This window comes from Struthio camelus, chromosome 23 (assembly GCF_040807025.1).
Source record: "Struthio camelus isolate bStrCam1 chromosome 23, bStrCam1.hap1, whole genome shotgun sequence".
In the NCBI taxonomy this organism is placed as follows: domain Eukaryota; kingdom Metazoa; phylum Chordata; class Aves; order Struthioniformes; family Struthionidae; genus Struthio; species Struthio camelus.
The window spans coordinates 11,131,674-11,151,187 of record NC_090964.1 but is presented as its reverse complement, the minus strand read 5'-3'; the positions used below and the strand labels follow the sequence as shown (position 1 = coordinate 11,151,187).

Below are 19,514 nucleotides of genomic sequence, written 5' to 3'. Positions count from 1 at the left end.
CGACCTCCCATCTGCTGCACTGTGCCGCGACCTCGATCAGCCTCCAATCTGGAGTGTCTAAACCACAGCACAAAGTTTCACATGTGTTTGTAACTTTTTTAGGCCACAAGTATCAATATATCAATAGCAAGTGAAATCGGGGTGAAACCCAGGTTTTTTTTCTGTTTCAAACATACCATATAGCACCACGTCGCTCACACTGAATAGGGGTTCGCAGTTGATGGGAAACGTTACAAAATGTTCTCCTTTCATTTCTGCTTTGCGTTCTCTCCTCCGTTCTGCTCTGCTCTTCGGGGGGTGGAGGGGGGGAGCGGAAAGCCAGACAGCAGAGTGGTTACTTTAAAAAAGGCTGGTACTTTTTTTTGTATAATCGCTAGATCTTGGCTGTCACTCCTACAGGTGTTGAAATAATTGATTTTAGGCCAAACTCTCCTATCTTCAGTATGCCAAAGACGTGGTCTGGTTATGTTTTCTAGCACCTGTTTGCAGACTTTACTGTAATTAATTTGCATAATAAAACAGTAGCTCCAAGGTTTGCTTACACCAGCTGGGTCTTCCTGAATTTGAACAAAAACCAATTCAAGGTGCTACTGAAGAAGAGCACCTCCTGATTTAGCTAGGAAATAAGCCTTGTCGGCCTTCTGCTAAACCAGCACCTTTCTCCCGCCGCGTGCCCCTCGCCTGCAGGAGCGAGCGCTGCAGGACGCTCCGGGCTGCCTGGGACCCGGCTGCTCCCCTCCCCGGCCCTGCGGCCTGGCGGGCGCTTGGTACCTTCCATCAGTCCTGCTGCTTTCCTGGCCTCTCTTTTTTCCTTTTATTTTTGCACCCAATAAGATAGGTGTGCAGAGTCCAGTCAGTTGCGAAAATCTTGTCCAAATGCATTGATTGGAGCAGGAAATCGCGCTCAGCAGCTTTCCCACTGCTTTGCGAGTGTCTGACAAGCAAACAAAAATGTTTTGGAAACGTTTTCTTCCTTCCTAAGTGGGAAAATGTCAGGTAATTTCGAAGAAAAGCATGGTTCGCTCTTTGGCGATCCCGCGTCTCGCGGCGGTGGCTCTCCGCGGCCAGACGCCCCAGGGCCCGGCGGGGGCGCGGGGCAGAGGGGCGAAGCCGCCCGGTGCTGGCCCCCGGCCCCCTCGCCCCATCGGGTGGTGGCGGCGGCGGCGGCGGCGGGGGCGGCAGGGCCGCGGCGGGGAGGCCGGCGGAGGGGGGCGAGCTGGGGAGGAAGTGGGCAGGAGCAGGAGGAGGCCTGCGGAAACCGGCGGGATCGCGGCTGGGGAAGGGCTGGATCGGCCGGGGCTGGCGGGGGGACGGTGGCCGCGGCGCCTGGCGCCCTGCCCGGGGCCTGCGAGGCGGGCCGGGCTGCGGCCGGAGGCCCCTCCGCGCCGCCTTCCCGCCGCTGGGCACCGCCTGGGCCCCGCGGCGGCCGCTGGGCAGCTCCCGGCTGCCCCCGGCTCCCGGCTGCGGGCTCTCGCGGCGCAGGGCCGAGGATGGACCAGTCGGCCGCTATTCAGGAGACCCTGGCAGACGGGGAGACCTGCCTGATCATATCCTTTGTGGTGGCCCTTCGCTGCGGTCGAGCGCGTCCCTGCCCTCCCCTGCCCTCGCGGCCCCGGCCGGCCCGCGGCCTTCGCCTCTCCCTCGGCTGCTCCTTGACTGCCAGCCGGACGCGGTGCAGGGCACGCTGGCCGCCGGGGAGCGCCTGGAGAGCCGGCTCCTGGGCCTGGTGCGGAGCCGCGGCGAGCACGCGTAGGTGCTGCGGCCGCGTCCGGGGACGGGACGGGACGGGGACGGGGACGGGGACGGGGCGCGCGGGCCCACGCCGCTGACAGCAGGACAGCCAGGCACTTCATGGGCCTGCCAGAGGCCCTGGACACGGCCTGAATGCCGTCCTGTGCCAAAAGACTTTCTGCCGGGGGTGGGGGGGTCCAGTAGGGCGGTCGGAAGGGGTTGCACCTCGGTGGTTTCCTGCTGTCCCTTGCTGACGGGTAAGGGGAAAAGCCCCGGCCCTAGTGGGTTTGGTTGGTGCTTGTGGCCAGCCGCGCAATCGCAGCCTTTAGCCAAGGAGCGGGTGGTGGAGCGGGCGCTCCAGCGTGGCGAGGGGCGAGGGCGGCGGGCGCTGCCTGCAGGATTCCTCCATGCCTGCTCCGTGCTTGCAGGATCTACGTGTACACCCACCGGCGGATGGCTATCGCGGCGGAGGACGTCTGGCTGGAGAGCGTCATCCCGATCACGGAAGGGTTTACGGTGGAGGAAGGTACTAGCACGCTCGGGGCTTCCAGGGTGGCTGCTAAGTCACCTCCAAGGGGAGGGGGACAGAGGGCTTTGGAGCCCATATTTTGTTGTTCTAGTGGCTGAAGTCTGGATCGATTCAGCCGTTCAACGTTTTCCCTTCCGGAGAAAGGAGGGGGAGTCAGGAGGGCCCTGCTAGATTATTTGCCCTGCCATCCAAAGACCCTTCTGTCCTCCCAAATAATAGCCATGGCCTCCTGCGCTGTTGGCTTTGTTCTGCCCCTCTCGGCTCCTTGTGGGGAGCGTTCAGGCTCGGAGGAACCTACTGAGCTCAGCAAGCACAAAGCATCAGCGTGGCGTGCAAACCTACTGCTTTTCTTTCTAACAAATAGTTTTTGCTTTTGCAGTAATACCTGAGAGTGACCTTCACGTCATCGGTGAGTTTTGTTGTTGTGTTAATGCCGTGCTAAAGAGCTCCCTAGGCCCTTCGTCAGCCACGCTCAGTGGGGCAGAAGAACAGGTTTTTGCGCTGCTGGCCCAGGTGTTCCCTCGCAGAGGTGTGCGACGAGCCGAGCGCTTGTCATGCTGCTGCTGTTTGCCATTGTTCAGGCCACGCTAACTTCAGTGCTGCTTAAAGTACCTGCAGCAGCAAAGGCATTCACTGCCCCGAACTAGCAGAATTAAAAATGATGTATGAACATTGATTTCTGTATTTTGTTAAATGGCATTCTTGTGAAAAATGGGAAAAGGAAGCATGGAAAGAAGGCACGGGGAGGCCTGCTCCTGAGGGCATCGGCTGCTGCAGGGGGAGGACGGCAGCACTTGTGGGCGCTTCGTGCCACTGACCCTCTTCTCCCCGCGCTCAGGCGCCGATGTGACGGTCCGGATCCGTTCGGAAGAGGAGCAGCTCAGGGTGCGACTGCCTTTCGGCTCCCACACGCGCGCGTTCCTGCGGGAGGTCAGCCGGTGCAGCCCAGGTACCAGCGCCGCCTGCGCGTCACCCACCGCCGCTCCGGCGCGCGAGGAGCGCTCCCGAGGGGGCGCGGGGGGCACGGGGGTGCAGGGACACGGGGGCGTGGGGGGGCACGGGGGTGCAGGGACACGGGGGTGCGGGGGAACATGGGTGTGGGGGGGCACGGGGGGACACGGGGGTGTGGGGGGACGGGGAGGTGCGGGGGGCACGGGGGGACACGGGGGCTGCGGGGGGACACGGGGTCGTGGGGGGGCACGGGGGCCGCGGGGGGAGCGGGGGGGCCGCGGGGGGGACAGAGGGGGCCGCGGGGGGAGCGGGGGGGCCGCGGGGGGACAGAGGGGGCCGCGGGGGGGACAGAGGGGGCCGCGGGGGGAGCGGGGGGGCCGCGGGGGGACAGAGGGGGCCGCGGGGGGGACAGAGGGGGCCGCGGGGGGAGCGGGGGGGCCGCGGGGGGACAGAGGGGGCCGCGGGGGGGACAGAGGGGGCCGCGGGGGGAGCGGGGGGGCCGCGGGGGGGACAGAGGGGGCCGCGGGGGGAGCGGGGGGGCCGCGGGGGGACACAGGGGGCCGCGGGGGGGACACAGGGGGCCGCGGGGGGAGCGGGGGGGCCGCGGGGGGACAGAGGGGGCCGCGGGGGGAGCGGGGGGGCCGCGGGGGGACAGAGGGGGCCGCGGGGGGGACACAGGGGGCCGCGGGGGGAGCGGGGGGGCCGCGGGCCCCGCCCGTGCGGCCGTGGGCGGGGCGCGGGGCGCGGGGCGCGGGGCCCGTGACAGGCGCCGTGGGCGGGGCGGTGACGAGCCGCGGGGGCGGAGCCGCGGGGGCGGGGCGAGGGCGGGGCCGGGGCCGTTGCGCGGCCGTTGGGGGCCGGCGCTGAGGCGATGTGCGCGGCTCGGCGGCCCCGCCGAGGTGAGGGGGACAGGCCGGGCCGGGCCGGGCCGGGCCGGCGGGGAGCGGGGAGCGGGGAGCGGGGAGCGGGGAGCGGGGAGCGGGGCCCCCCCCGCGGGCGGGAGGGAGGCAGGCGGACGGGCACCGGGGGTACCGGCCTGGGGCGGGGCGGCGGCGGCGCGCAGGTGGGCGGCGGGGCGCGGAGCGGAGCCCGGGGCGGCGGGGCGGGAGGAGACCTTTGGCTTGGGGAGAGGCGCCCTGGAAAGGCCGCTTGGCCTGGGCTGGCGCGGAAGGGGCGCCGCGAAGAGCGCGGCGGTCGCAGAGCAGCGCGGCGGGCGGTGCGGGGCTGCCTGCCGGCCGCCTTCTTGCTTCCCGTCGTTACTGGAGCTGACCTGGCGCCGTCTGCGGCGCTGCTGCCCGGGCTGGGGGGCGCTTGTGGCAGGGGGCGCAGCGAGCTAGAGCGGTTTCTGGAAAGTCAGTACAGGATTCAGAGTGAGACTTTGAATTTGATCGCTTCTGGCTTACCCACCTTCCTTTAGGCTGTGCTCCTCCTAATTCGTGATGTCCGCAGTTAGGAATTATTGGCATTCCTCGTTTTCCTTCTCTGTTTTTCAGTAGTGTATTAAAAAAATTGTAGCTTAGACCTGGGGCAACAGCATAGCACAGATTGAGCCAAGGTAGGGGGTTGGGAACATCGGTTTGGACGTGGTATCCTTAACTTGAAGCTGAAAAGTGCCTGGGAAAGACTGAGGCAAAGGTACTTGTCTGGGTTGGGGGAGAACATGCAGAACGAAACACAACCTGAGCTCCTTTGCTGGAATGTTTTTGTGTTGTATCTGGAGCACAGCAGCACTCCTGGAATTAAAGCTCCCGGGGAAGTAGTTCTCTTATCAAATCATGCTTTTGAGCTTTGACAAAGTTGCCTTTTCAAGGCTTCATTGTTTTGTTCTGGAGTCAGAGTTTAGGGATCTCTTTCTTCCCTTATATTAGCAGAAGAAAATGCTCTCTGCCATCACTTGTTTGGGTCTTTTGTACCTTATATTGGTGGAGAAGGATGTTTCTTCTGCCAACTTTCGGAAGTAGGGGTAACTCATTTTGTCCTTGTACACAGACGTGTACTGAGTTAGCAACTTTCCTAAGCAAGTCAAAGCACATTTAAATACTGTGTAAATGCTGCCATTTGGCAATAGTTCATTATGTCTTCTGGTTAACGAAAGAGAGCATCTGTAAAGGGATTTAAATGTGTTTTAACTTGTGCGCTTTATGTTCACAATTTCATTTAAAATCCTTATCTAAAATCCTGCCTTTGTGTACGTGCATGCAGTCACATCTTTAGTTTTGCTTCATTTGGGGCAGCAAAAAGAGCACAGTTATTTCCCTCCAGCCAAGTGTGGCATAGTCCCACATGGACTGTTGCTTAGACTTTCATTGAGTAAAAAGTCTTTATTTATTTATTATCCTTTCTCGGTAGTACTGGGAACTTGTCCTGCATGGATTTTCTGTGATGGGTAAGGCTGATATAACTAATGACAAGGCTCATTTAATTCTCCTTTTAGAGCACTAAGCCTGGATCCTACTTTATCCAGAAGATATAATGATAGGTTATTCTGCTGTAGAACAGTATTATAAATGCCACTGCACTCTTTTAATAAGAAAGTCTTAATTACAGCTTACATTCCTTTTAACTGCAAATCCTATTTGATTCAGGCCATACATATTCTGCAGTTTTGCTGTCTCTGCACATAGCTCTGTATTTCTGTGCCAGTTCAATTACTAAACAAGGTCATTATCTTGTTAAAATATTCCACTACAGATTGTGAGCGTATAGATCCCCTCTGGCTAGAACAATCTGTATCTAGATATAAACTTATCTGAAGGAAACAACCCATTTCCAAGGCTAGCTTCTTTCTTAGAAGAGTCCTACATAGCAATGGTTTCTGCTACTGAGGTTAGAATGCAAAAGTGTGATATGTGGCTGTGATCTTTGGATTTCCTTCTTGCTCTGTGCAGCAACCATGTCAGCAGCACTGAGCAGGCATACAAGCCTTGCCGTTGGAGGCATTAATGCCTTCTGCATGCTGGCAAGTGCCGTTGTTCTCCATGGATGATAAAGCTTGAACTTGGTTCCCTTCCTGTTGAAGAACAAAAGTAACAGTTGTCTAGTGGCTGTGCCCCTTATGGTGAAAGTTCAAGTTGGTTGTCACCATTAAGATAGATTGCATGGTTGTTATCAGGAAAACATGCAGAGGCTCAAGAAATGCTAGTTAAGCGCTTAATGGCTCTGTCCCAAGTCATAGAGACCATACTTTACAGTGTAACTCTGAAGTAGGGACAGCTCTTTAGAATCTCTCAGTGCTTCTAATGTTAGGCTTTATTCAAGATGCAGACCTATGTTGTTCCTTTAGTGTTCTTTGATGCTTTTGTCTCTGGCCTTACTTAACCCTTGAGTTCCCCGATAGCTTGAACAGCCAAAGGTAAGCTGAACCTCTGGCTTGCTTTTTGTTTTGGTTGTTGAGGCCTACTGGCCTCTAGCTTTATGGCAAGTGTGGAATTGCTCCTTGTGGTATTTTTCACGGTGTCCCGTCCAGCTTTGAGAACACGTTTTCATGGTGCCTTGCTGATGTGAATTTCTTCTTTCATAATACTTCTTCTTTGATTAACCACGGTGAGGTGAACGCTCCTGGATTCTGTCCTTGTTTTATTCTGCTCCTCTGAGACCGCAGTTTTGCTGTGAACGCTAGGGCTGAGGAGTCCAGCCCTGAGACAGGATTGCTCATTGCTGCAAAAGTCGCTACAGTGACCTCTCTGAATCAAGCTAATCTTCCATATGCAGGTAGGGCTGTTCTTATATCGCTCTCTCCTTTCCCTCCTGTTGGTGATATTTTGGTTTCAGTACCAAATTCTCCCTAAAATTGCTGAAGCTTCTGCATAAGAACATTAAAATATGTGCCCAGGAAACATGTCTGGTTGGATGAACTCTTGAGGGAGGATTGAAACTGGTGATAACTGCCTCTGAAGCCAAAAACATTTCTGCTAGTGCAGATGTAGGTTTTGTTTATCGAGGTCTGTGTACGCTCCTGTTCAACTCTGCGACTTTGGCTGTGTGGTCCATAATGAGATCTGAATCATGTGCTCTTTTGGAGTCAACCTCTGATAAATCCTCTTAAATAGTCTTTATTCTCAGAGGGTTCTTTGGACAGAAGAGATTTTTGAAGCTGAGAACATGGCCTCTTCTCATCAGTTTGTTTGCATTCTAAATGCTTCGTAAAGTACTGTAAGTTCTGTTTCTGGTTTGTGCTCGTCCTGGAGAGTGTACTGTGACAGCAATAACATTCTAAATTTTTTGGATTGCGCTCGCTAAAGGAGAGGCTCAGCTGAATGACTAGAACATTATAGTCTTAAGAACAATTTCTATGTTATCATTAGATTTTAGTGCTAGGTAGCATAGTCTTGAGATTGCCCTTTGTGCATCTTAAATGTGGAAATCCCCACACAGAATCCTCACACTTGCAATTGTTGTAGGAGCAGAGTGTCAAAAATGAAACAATATGCAGAAAGACTGGTTAAATTTGATAATACATTATGAGGTGTTTTGTGTTGCACTTGTATTGAGTTATAGTTGCATAGTAGCTACCCTGTTATTTTTTTGGGAAGGTGCCGTATGCATTGAGACATCTGTTGCTTCTGCTGAAGCATGGCTGGCTCCTATCTGGGCAGGGAGTGGCTTGTGCGATGTTACGTCTCTGCAGGTGGTCAGAACACCTCTAAATGGTGAAGGGTGTAATTTTGTTTTTCTTTCTTCTTTTTCTTCCTTTCTTTGTATTTATTGCCTGGCTTGTCAGAAAGGAAAGGCTTCTTTTTGGATTCCTAGGATAAAGGCCTGGATATTGTACTGTCAAGTCCCAGTTTGGCTTCGTTTTAAGGGAACAATAGCAATCTGCTGCAGAAATGGGCAAGTAGCATACAGCAGTTCTGCTGTTCTCCATGGCCTTATGGCCTGTTAATGTAAATTGTTCCCCTGGAAGGGCAGCTGCAGCATCACAGAGTAGTTCTTTCAAAATAAGCTGCAGCTATCAGTTAACTGGAGGAGAGAATGCACGGCACTTTGTTTCTCCATATGAATTTGAATTGTAGTCAGGTTACAGATTTTTCTTTCCGTGTGCTCGCATCAGTGTGTTGATGTATTAAAGAACGCTTTGTGTTTCATATGAGGCTTTTATTTTTTTTTCTAGAAGCAGTTGGATCTGAAGGCATCAAACAGAATGGAAAAAAGCTTGCAGTTAGTCAGAACTGGAGCCATGACAGTACTGATAAAACTCCTCCCAGGTATGATGTATCTCATTTTTTTGTATAGGTTTGCTGAAGCAGTTGGTGCTATAGTTCTGCACATCAGCTCTTTGCAGAAGGTCTAGTGAGGAGTAAAAGTGGTGTGACTGTTTCTTTGCCTGTTTAGCTATGCTTTCCCTCTGTAGAGGATCTCTGGGTATTGGCAGTAAACATGCATGTAGCACCACACTTCTGGGTACTTTGGTGCGATCATGTGTGGGTGGAATGAGCTGAAGTGGGCAAATTGTTGATGTTTCAGTGTCTACAGGAAGAAAAAAGAAATTGCAGAGAGCTTTCTGTCTGGACTTCCTGTTTTTCAGCTCAAAACTATGAGTGGGGAAGTCAGTGTCTCTGATTCTGGTATATGAGGTTTGTGCAGACATCAGTGTTCAAGGAATCTTGCTGCTGCATAAACTAGTTCCATCTGCTGGCTACTTTGTTGGCTGCAGTTAGACATAATGGGGAATCTGCAGATCCTAGTTAGGAGAGAGAAACGTGCAGTGCAAGCATGCTGTTAAATCTTGAGCGGGAATTTCAGCACTGCTTCTCAGAGATACAGTCTTGCTGGTCCCCCTGTTTGGGTGTATTTTTGCTGTTTGGTGGGATAGGACCTGCCAGTATCATTTATTTGGAGTTCGGAGAGCTTTGGCTCAGGACCGCCGTGTCTCACAGATGAGCTCTTAAAATGTTAGGGTTTCATTTTCCGGTTCCCAGGACTCTGTGGACCCTACTGCATATTCTGCAAAATCTGTCAAAATTCCTTTACAGGCAAAGCAAACTGAAATCTGAAGTAACAAGTGAAATGGTACGATCTTCCAGCGTAATGGTTTCAAACAAGGCATCTATCTTATCAGAACCAAAGTTTGGACTAAGAGATACTATTGTTAAATCTCAACTTGTACAAAGGGAGGATTCCTACACGCACATCCAGAACTTCAGGTAATGATCATCCCTGAGCAGAATTTATTTTTTGGGCAGGGGGTAAGTAGGCAAAAACTTCCAAAATCAATCTTGTATGTCATTTCATCTGGTAACCCTGCAAATAGGAGATTTTGTAGAAGGGTATAGTTGATGTTTTCCAGAACAGCTTTCTTTTCTCTTTTGTATGTTAGCAGAGAACAGTTTCATTCATGGCTCTGTCAAGAGCTGCCCCATGGTTCTTATTGAGGAAATGGCCCTTTTTGAAGTGACTTATTCCTGTGCTTATTTCAGATTGTGCCTGCAAATGCATGAGTTTTGGGCACCTCTGGCCTTTTCTCTCACTGCTTCTGTTCATTGCTTATCCTTGTAGTAGTACCAATAAGCTCATAAGAACTTGAGTGAAATATATAATTAACCACAGTAAAGTTTTTGGTTCTAAAATCCTCTTATGCAAGTCATTCTATGAATTTGTCATTTCAAACTGTTACTGCACAACTCTATTCTTAAATGTTTTTTACAGCATATCTATCCAGCATATGTGCATCCTTTTGCAAAACACTGCTGTAAAGATGCCATTGTAATAAAATCGTTTTAGGAATTTAAACTTTATCACATTGTCCTAATTCCCCCCAGGAACAAGTTACTCCTAAACAATTATATATAGTTTTAAGTGCATGGGCTAATAATAGTAGTGTTTCCATCACCTCTAGAATTTGCAGCTCTTGGATTTTAGCAAGAGAGTGTCTTCTGGTGGTGTGTGTGTGTGTGTGTGTTTCTTTTTTTTTAATTCCTCAGATTTTTTGTTGGGACATATAATGTGAATGGTCAGTCACCCAAGGAGAGCCTCTGGCCTTGGCTGAGATGTGATGCTGAGCCTCCAGATATTTACTGTGTGGGGTGAGTGTCTCTTTCTGGCCCATTCTTTCAAAATTTGCCTGTGGGTTGCTTGCTTGTGAATCTCTAGCATGTAGGTTTTTAGCCAAGACATCAGAACTGAGGAATGTTTTTATCGCCTTACTCCATTGCCCAGCTGAAGAGTGTGTGTTTGCATAGTCTAAAAGGGTTGTTATTCTGGTAGCACTTAGACTCTCTGGCACTGTAGTTCTTCAAAATTTTTAATTCTATTCATTTAATATTAACAGTAATTTAGCTTTATATTTAAAACATATCTAAAATGGGCATAACTGGATTTGAGTCCTCGGTTATAAATTTAGTGTGAAAAGAATAAATTGATTTAGTTCTTCCCTGGAAGAAAGGGCTGGAGAGTTTAAAACAAAGAAACAAAAGCAAACAACCAAAAACCACGCAAAACCCCCCAAAAGAACACAAGTGCATGCATCCATGGGTTCCTTCCTCTGACACAGTTTCCAGGAGCTTGATCTGAGTAAAGAAGCCTTCTTTTTCAATGACACACCGAAGGAAGAAGAATGGTTTAAAGCTGTAACTGATAGTCTTCACCCAGATGCCAAATATGCAAAGGTAAATGTGGCTTTTGGGGAGGTTTGTTTGAGTCTGGAATCAGTTTCCACTTGGGCCTCTTCTCACTTTGCTTTTTCCTCTTTCCAATTGCTGCATCTTCCAGAGGCTCATTGCCTACAGGGTTTTGTTAAGTCAGAAGTGCTCTAAAGGTGAAGTAGGTAGTATTACTATGCAAGCTGCCAAGGCAGAGGGCAGGACAGAGCTAGGCGTCCCTGCATAAATGAACCTCCTAATATCTTGGGGGAAGAGAACAGGAAGTATCTTAGTTTCTTTACTGTCTGTCTCCACAATGCATGGTGGAATGCATTGAGGGTATCTTGGTAGAAATACTGCTTATGTTTTGGCTCCTGCTCCTTAAGTCTGCTCTGTTTTCTGTCAGTGTTGCTTGAGAGAAGGTCTTTCTATGGGCTGTCTGTGCTGTAGGGGTTGCTTTGAGCTTCAGCTTCCTTTACAGGGGTGTTGGTCCCTGGCTCCTCCTTGTGTTGTGTGGCTGTGTACTGTAAGTCAAACTGGTTCACTGAGTCAGTGTAGAACTGTTTTTACTTATCTGTATTTTGATGACCTGTGTTTTGGACTGGGGAGTGATGTGCTTTTTCTCATCAAACTTCTCCTGTTCTAGTATTTAATGCAGCAAGATCTGTTTTTCAGGTGAAACTTGTGCGGCTTGTGGGAATAATGCTTCTCTTATATGTGAAAGCAGACCTTGCCTTGAACATCTCTGAGGTGGAAACTGAGACTGTGGGAACTGGAATCATGGGGAGAATGGTAAGAACGACAACCGTGCAGGAGAAGCGATGAGTTTTAGGAGAGCCCTTAGGACTGCACTCCTCAGTTGCAGTTGTTATTCCTCCAGCTAAAGGAGGCAGCTGCCTGTAGGAACGCATAGTCCTGTCCCTGTGACAGCTCAGGGTGTGGCAAGAGGGATTTGCCATGTGCTCTTAAAGGCTCAAAGACCTTAAGAGAGAATCCTTCCTGAAGGCTTTTTTCTAATTACACATGTTGGACTCTGGTGGGCTCAGCTCTCATGGTCAGCATCAAACTCTCACATGACTTTACCCAAAGCAAATGATGCAAGGAAAACAGTGGTTAAAAAAAATATCTATCCAAGTTATAGTTTTCTTGAGGGGGACTTCTTGGCCCCTTGCCATTCCACGTGGCTGGAATGAAATCTGTTCCCTCTAAATGTAGTTTCTGTGAACATTGCAGCCCCAACTTGGTGAAATCATTTCTGACAACTAAGCCCTGTGCTTCATCCTCCCCTTACAAAATTGTTTATGTTCTGTGTTGAATGATCCAGTTTGTTGCTAGACAAGCTTCAGGACTTACTGGAGCAACTGACCAGCTCTCTTAATGATTTTAATTTCCTTTTCAACTCCTACAAATGGAGTTCCATCTGCTTGCTTGCTCTGTTCTGTTGCTGTGTGCAACCCCCACGTGAGTTACTGACCTAAATTTATGAAGTGTATGAATTGGGGTTTTCAGCCTTGTCTTTCCTCTGGGATTAAATGGTCTGCATCGTTCTGGCCTGTCTGCTGCTGTTAACTCGTTTGGTGCTTCGTCTGCTGTGTACAGAAAAGCTTTTGACCTGTGTCTTTGTCTTTCTCTTTCAGGGTAACAAAGGTGGTGTTGCCATAAGATTTAAATTCCATAACACTAGCGTGTGCGTTGTGAATTCTCACCTTGCAGCTCACACAGAGGAATATGAGCGGAGGAACCAGGACTTCAAAGACATTTGCTCTCGGATGCAGTTCTGCCAATCAGATCCAAATCTGCCATCTCTCACCATTAGCAAACATGAGTATGTTTTTTGTTTGTGTGAATTCACTGCACGTGGCAAGGAAGAGCCTTATGAACGTAGCAGGTGTAAGGTGCTCTCAGCAGGGAATTGAGAAGAGTTGTCTAGTGATGTAAGCGTTAGACTTGAGGGGTCAGAAATGCTTTACCATAACTCTGTCTTTGAGAGTGCTGACCTGTATAATTCTGATAAATCACTTACCTTCTTATGTTCTTCCATGCCTCGTTTTGTTTTCAAGCCTGAAGTGGAGATGCGGCAATAATATGCATTGATCTCCCCAGTGGGTTGTGAGACTTTCTCCACTGGGAATGTTAAAAGCGCTAGTTATTAAGAGCTAGTGACAAACATGCAGAATGAGAATTAAAAACAGCAAAAGAAGAAAATGTAGCTTCTCTTTCAAGTGCGGATTCTTGTAGTCTCTGATGGAGAAAGGCAAACACGGCACCCATCTTATCAGCCATGTTGAGAGTAGGACTCATGCTTGCATTAGATGGCTTAAGGCACTGCTGCTTAGCTTTCTTTCCAGCTCACAGCTAACTTGGGTTTTGGACATCTTTAGGCCTCTATATGGATTTCCAGTCTGTATTCTCTTTCAGTGTGATCATATGGTTGGGTGACCTCAACTACCGGCTGGAGGAACTGGATGTGGCAAAAGTGAAGCAGCTCATAGATGAGAAGGCATTTCTGGTGCTTTGCCAATATGACCAGGTACTGATGTGTCTCATCTACGTGCAGGTAGTGGTGAGGGTGCTAGAGACTGCCCATGAACTCCTTAGTCTTCTCAGTGTTGAACATTCCCTTTTTAGCTCTTATGGGACTTGTGCTTGAGCTTATTTAAAATTAAATCCATCTTCTTTCTTTCATAGCTAAAGAGGCAAATGAATGCAAATGCAGTCTTTGAAGGCTTTACAGAAGGAGAGATTTCCTTCCAGCCAACATACAAATATGATGCTGGCTGTGATGACTGGGACACAAGGTACAGTGATCACCTCATACATGACACCGCCAATGCCTAACACTGTTATCATTGAGGCAGAAAAAGCTAGAGAGTCACAGATTTAATGGCTAATAGGAACAGTTTTGAGGTTATGGCTGTTCTTTTCTCTTGGTTCCAAAATCCATCTTCAGTTTATGTCTATTTGTGCTGCTGCTGCTCTTGCACTGATAGTTGTCGGATATTCCTAATCTTTTTCCAGGAATAATCCATTAGGTTTCCTCTTTTTTTAGAGGTGTACAAAACTAAGGATTTTTTTTTGTTTATTTGCTTTCAAGCAAAATTTTTAGGATCTTTTATTTGCTAACATCTGATATACCTACTCAGGTCAGACCAGGTAGGGTTCTAAGTGGTGCATTTGTGATGTCTGTAGTTGAGTGCATCCTTCAAAAGACTGCTAGAACCATAGTTCCTCTAATGCATTGCACAGAATGGCTGAGCTGTTCTGGGTGAACTGGAAACACTGGCTTCAGATGTTAGAATGAAATCTGTGTAGCAGTCAGTGAAAGCTTTTTTTTTTTTTTTAAATTATTATTGTTTTTTGTTTATTTTCTTAGAGCCAGAGTTCTTACTCTTCATGGTTCTTACAGTCACCAGCAGCTCTGTTTAATAGTTCTTATGTAAATTGTATTTAGACAAAAAAAAAAATCACATGACCTTTGAAGAGGTAACGAGTAAAGCATGGTGTAGAGATACATAATAGTAGACAGTCAAACCTTGTTTCTTTGAGAAGTTATTAAAAAAACCCACCACCAACTTTGATAGAGAACTAGCTGCAGGTCATGTGAGGAAAACATTGTAGCCCCTAGCAGAGCACTGTTCTGCCTTGTGTTGTTATTCCACCTTAACTGTGCTGGGAAGCTGTAATTTTTACCTCTCTGTTGGTTTTAGTGAGAAGTGTCGTATTCCAGCGTGGTGTGATCGGATACTCTGGAAAGGCCAGAACATTACTCAACTGAGCTATCGCAGCCATATGGCTTTGAAGATCAGTGATCATAAGCCAGTTAGCTCTGTGTTTGATATTGGGGTAGGTACATGAGAATTGAAGGAAATAACTGTGCTGACTTTGTTCTCTGTGTGGGGAAAGGGGGAAGGAGATGCCCTTGCTGATTCTCTCCCCCCCCCCCCCCCACTTTTATGGCGTGCATACAGAACAATAGCTTATAAGTTGGGCTAGGTAATATCTTGAGATAGGATCATTGTTCATAGTAAGCTAGGGCTGTGTTAAGTGATACTTTACTTAAGCAGAATAATTCATGAGTCTCTGTAGGTGTTTTTCAGAAATGTTCTTTGCTTCCCCCCACCCCGCCCCAGTCAGTTTCCTAGAAACTTGTAGTGCAGGAATGCTACATCACTGACAGTGCAATAGCGTGGTGTCAGACTTTAAAAAGCTGATCTAGTGCTGACTGGGTGACTCTTGCTAGTTATATAGCAAGGTCCTTTTATTGTTGGATCCAGAGGAGATCTTGGAGCATTGGTGCTCTAAATGGCTGTTCATGACATGCATCGTGTACGCTAGCGTACTCTTAAAATCAAACCACTTCATATGTTTCAGGCTGTGTTATAGCTCTCCTGCAGAAGCACAGTAAGTGCCATTTGGTGCAATGTCTGTCTTTTTCAGGTAAAGGTTGTGAATGAGGAGCTCTATCGAAAAGCCTTTGAGGAAATAGTGCGCTCCCTGGATAAGATGGAGAATGCCAATATTCCCTCAGTGACCCTTTCCCGGAGAGAGGTAGGGTATATTGATGTGCCTTGACTCACTGGAGAAATCAAGCAAGCCTAGACCCCAGAAGGCAGTCAAGTTGTAGAAGTAGGTTAGACACTGGATCTCCTTCCAAAGAAGGACAGTATCTTGACTCTTAGCAGTTTTCTGTTTACAATCTGTATAAATTGTGGTTTGTTTAGATACAGGTACATTCCATTCACGGTATCAGATGGAAATATAGAGCCTTGTTACTCTCTGGAGTGGGAAGTGAGAGAGTAAAAGGGCAGTTTGTGTCCCTTTCTTTTACTCATTCTTAGAAACATAAAATGTAAAATAAGGAGGGATTTGGAGAAGGTCACAAAACTGGCATTTACTTATGTGTTCAGAACTGGAAAAAATATGCAGCTGAGACCCTTTGAGGCTACAGCTATCTTTTTCTCAAATTTCATTGAGGTTATGTGAGGGGAGGATTTGTTCTAAAGGGCCCTCTGATGCAAAAGGCTGGGGCATGCAGAGCAAGCAAATGTAATCCCATTTAATCCTGGAAGAATTGGGCTATGGGAGGAGGAGGGTTAATCTGGATATCTTGCTGCTAATGATTAAACTCTGGGACAGGGACATGAAGAATTGCTGGTGGTGCTTGGCAAGGCGTGACTGGCTGATAATGTTGACTTTGATGTTTCTTTCTAGTTTCATTTTGTGGATGTTAAATACATGCAGCTGCAAGTACAGAAGTTTACAATTCGCAATGGACAAGTGCCTTGCCAGTTTGAATTCATCAACAAACCAGATGAGGAAACCTATTGCAAGGAGTGGCTGACTGCTAATCCCAGTAAAGGCTTTCTACTGTCAGGTGAGTTCCTCATTATTCACTTTGTGTTATTGAGCTGATATTGTCACGTTCTGGCTTGGTTCTTGCTGCTATTTTGGGAACGTTATGCCTGTTTGCCTTCTTTAATACCTCTTTTTACTGAGCATGTTTGTTTTATTTATTTTTTTTACCATCTTCCTGCAGATTCTGAGGTCACAATTGAGTTGGAGCTGTTTGTTAATAAATCAACAGCTACACACTTAAACTCTGGAGAAGATAAACTTGAAGATATCTTGGTCTTGCATCTTGACAGGGGGAAGGATTATTTTCTGTCTGTAACTGGAAACTACTTGCCGAGTTGCTTTGGGTCTCCCATTCATACACTGTGTTACATGAGGGAACCGATCCAGGACATGTCAGCAGAGTCTATTCGGGAACTCGTGAGTTAAAAATAGAGCTTACCTTCTGAACCCACAGGAACCCTTAAAACTTGATGGTTAAGTCCTGTTTATTGCTAAAGATCCTTCTTCCTCTTCCCTGGTCTGTAATCTGAGAATGCTGATGCAGCTTGTGTTCTCCACTGCACCATCTTCACACCTTGCTTTAATTCTTCACATGGATGAATCCACCTGTTTCATATAGAGCACTGAAAGTAAGATCTTGTTTGCTCTACCTGCACATTAAAAAAAGGTGTACAGCTTCTAAATGCAGACCTTTGCCATGAAGCCTTTGGTCTTCCCCCCACTGAATGGAGATGGGTGTATATGTGAGGCATGATGTAACATTTCCCTAGAGCTGTGAGTACATGATGCATGCTTATGAGACCAGCTTTTTTCTTTCTGTTTTGGGCTTTTGATACGAACATGCCTGTAGTTCTAGTCTTGTAGGAAGACTGAGTGAAACTGCACAGTTTCCTAACCAGTCTTAATTCTCAAGTGTAAGTTTTGTGAAGCGCTTTGCAGAGTTGAATAAGAAGTTGACTAGCTCCTTTTTCCTCCCTCTCCCACTACCCCTTCCCCCCCCTCCCCCCCCCCCCCGCCCCCAGACCTTACTACCGCTACAAATGAGTGATGCTGTTCAAGCTGAAAAACCTCTGGACATTCCAAAAGAACTGTGGATGATGGTGGATCACTTATACCGCAACGCTTCCCAGCAGGTTGGCAATGTTTGTACTTGAATCACAAAATAATTTCTTAGTGTTTAGTTTTGAAGATGATACTGGAGATGGTAACCTTTGCCTAACTGTGGATGTTTGGTCAATGGTAAAGGGAGATAAGGACCCTGGGTTGCACTGTTTGTGCTGGTGACTGAGTGTGATATGCATCAGCAGCTATTCTTTTGCTTTGCTCTGTACTGTAGTGCTGCAGTCTTACTGGAACTGCTTATGGTAAGACTTGTGCTGACAACTACCGCTCTGGAGAGATTTTTCGGGACAATGCATCTGTTGTTTGGTTAAATGAAGCACTGTCATTGTATCTTGTATATTTCTTGAGATTGACTAATGATTTCCTTCTTTGCAGGAGGACCTGTTTCAGCAACCAGGTCTCAGATCTGAATTTGAGCAAATCAGAGACTGTTTGGACAAAGGAATGCATGATACCCTCTGTATCCTTTTAGACTGATGTTCAGTAAGGCTCATTGTGCCCTACCAGAAGATCTAAGCTGAAAAAGGTTTCAGCAGTCTTCTGTACTCCATTATGGTTTTTTTTTTTTTTTTAATATCCCCATCTCTCATCTCATGGTAACTGAGATGTGAGCTCTTTAGTGCTAATTGCAAGGAGTACCAGTGCCGCTGTGAGGTCCTTGCTGCTTTGATGAATGATTGCTAACGAATTACATCAATGTCCAACTGCAAACGAAAGCAGTATTTGCTACGTCGAGCTGAGCAATTTAGCTCGAAGCTGCGAACTAGGAGGCATTATGGAGACCTAAGCAAATATGATTGTTTCAGCAGAAATACTACCAAAATGGATTGTGCTGTGCTTGCCTCTTCCTTAACCATCTCTGGATCAGTTGGCAACAACCACTCTGTAGCAGAAGCCCTGCTGCTCTTCCTAGAAAGCCTGCCAGAGCCCGTCATTTGCTACAAATTCTATAACAGCTGCTTGGAGTGTTCCAACAGCTACCGATTGAGCAGCCAGGTAATGCAGGCTTCACTGTGGAGATCATTTCTGTAATTCCAAAAGGAGACTGCTTTGTTCCAGACAAAGAACAGGTTTTTGCTCTAAGAAACTTAATCATTTGGTACTAGAAAGGACCTATAACTGGTGCTTCTTGATATTAAGAGACATTAGTGTTTGCAGCCAGTGTGATGTTAATAGTATTTAAAGCTGCTAAACCATTGCCATGCATTCAATGTAAATTTTCTTTTTCCCCAAGATTATCTCCAAACTGCCCAAGTGCCATAAAAATGTATTTGAATATCTGATGGCATTTCTTCGAGAACTACTGAAAAATTCAGGGAAAAACCATTTGGATATGAATATTCTTGGTAAGATGAGCAAAACTATTCTGTTCAGTGGGGTCGTGCAGTTTTTATAACAAAACATGTTTCTCCAAAGTGATTGCATTCGTGTCCTCTACTTGTTTGAGGCACTTAGTAAGCAAACAATCCATTTAAAAAACAACAACAAAAAAACCAACAAAAAAGTAAGTCTTTGCAATAGCCTGAAAAAATTATAAACTGATGAAGAAAAAAACCAAAGATACGTGGGCCATCTTTGTCTTAGCCAGTCTGAAGCCAGGCATTCTCTCATTTTGACTTACTGGGGTTGGTGGAATTACTTTTGATATTTTGGTGTTAACTGTCTCTTATTTTGTGTGTGTATTTTTTTTTTTTTTTAATGCAGCTAGTGTGTTTGGTGGCTTGTTACTTCGACCTCCACCTGGACATCCTAAACCTGATATAACTGAAAAGAGGACAGCTCAGCAATTTATCCATCAGTTCCTCTTGGGAGAGGACAATTTACCATGAATTTCAGATGCAGCTAATCTAATTTTTAGATATTGTATTACTGTAAAAATATTTTTGTACAGACTTAGGTTTTTTGGACTTTCACAGTATTTTATATAATCTACTGCTATTAAATGCAGATCTGGCTGTTAAAATCAGGTGTCACTATTAATATGCTGTAAAGGGTAGAGGACTTCTAAATAAGCTGTATGCAAACAAGCACAAAGACAGAAACTGGTATTTACAGTGTATTTTATTTAACTTGTATTAAAGTTCTAAATTTTTAAGCCCTTGTTATTTTTCCAGCCTGTTTCTGGCGCTGGCAGACGCCGGGGCCAGGGGCCCCACTGCGCGGCCGGGCTGCCCCCCCGGCGCTCCCGGGCCCTCTGCGCGCCCCGAGGCGGCGCGGGGGCCGCTGGCGGCCGCGGAGAAGCCGCCGTA

The 19,514-nt window shown here is 47.7% G+C and overlaps 1 protein-coding gene across 13 annotated transcripts; it reads left to right on the top strand.

Annotated features, from left to right (window-relative positions):
- The first annotated feature begins 685 nt into the window (after positions 1 to 685).
- INPP5B (inositol polyphosphate-5-phosphatase B) lies at positions 686 to 19,360 on the top strand. Of its 13 annotated transcripts, none has more exons than XM_068917167.1 (23): positions 686 to 996; positions 1,515 to 1,547; positions 1,670 to 1,749; positions 2,160 to 2,257; positions 2,640 to 2,669; positions 3,099 to 3,209; positions 8,322 to 8,415; positions 9,184 to 9,354; positions 10,132 to 10,233; positions 10,701 to 10,815; positions 11,464 to 11,580; positions 12,426 to 12,613; positions 13,207 to 13,318; positions 13,477 to 13,586; positions 14,496 to 14,631; positions 15,226 to 15,336; positions 16,000 to 16,162; positions 16,325 to 16,560; positions 17,166 to 17,276; positions 17,641 to 17,725; positions 18,134 to 18,261; positions 18,500 to 18,611; positions 18,970 to 19,360. In XM_068917167.1, exons 4-23 carry the CDS (start codon positions 2,185 to 2,187, stop codon positions 19,092 to 19,094), a joined length of 2,430 nt encoding a protein of 809 aa, XP_068773268.1. In that variant the 5' UTR covers positions 686 to 996; positions 1,515 to 1,547; positions 1,670 to 1,749; positions 2,160 to 2,184; the 3' UTR covers positions 19,095 to 19,360. The 13 variants fall into 13 exon arrangements, with proteins under 13 accessions (XP_068773268.1, XP_068773269.1, XP_068773273.1 ...); XM_068917169.1 differs by having other exon boundaries at positions 776 to 996; positions 8,325 to 8,415; XM_068917163.1 differs by having other exon boundaries at positions 860 to 996; positions 1,515 to 1,749.
- Positions 19,361 to 19,514: the final 154 nt, after the last annotated feature.

Coding starts and splice junctions, on each gene's coding strand:
- INPP5B (XM_068917163.1), top strand. Junction 13,319..13,476: donor TGCTTTGCCAATATGACCAG/GTACTGATGTGT, acceptor TTTCTTTCATAG/CTAAAGAGGCAAATGAATGC. Junction 18,262..18,499: donor GCTACCGATTGAGCAGCCAG/GTAATGCAGGCT, acceptor TTTTTCCCCAAG/ATTATCTCCAAACTGCCCAA.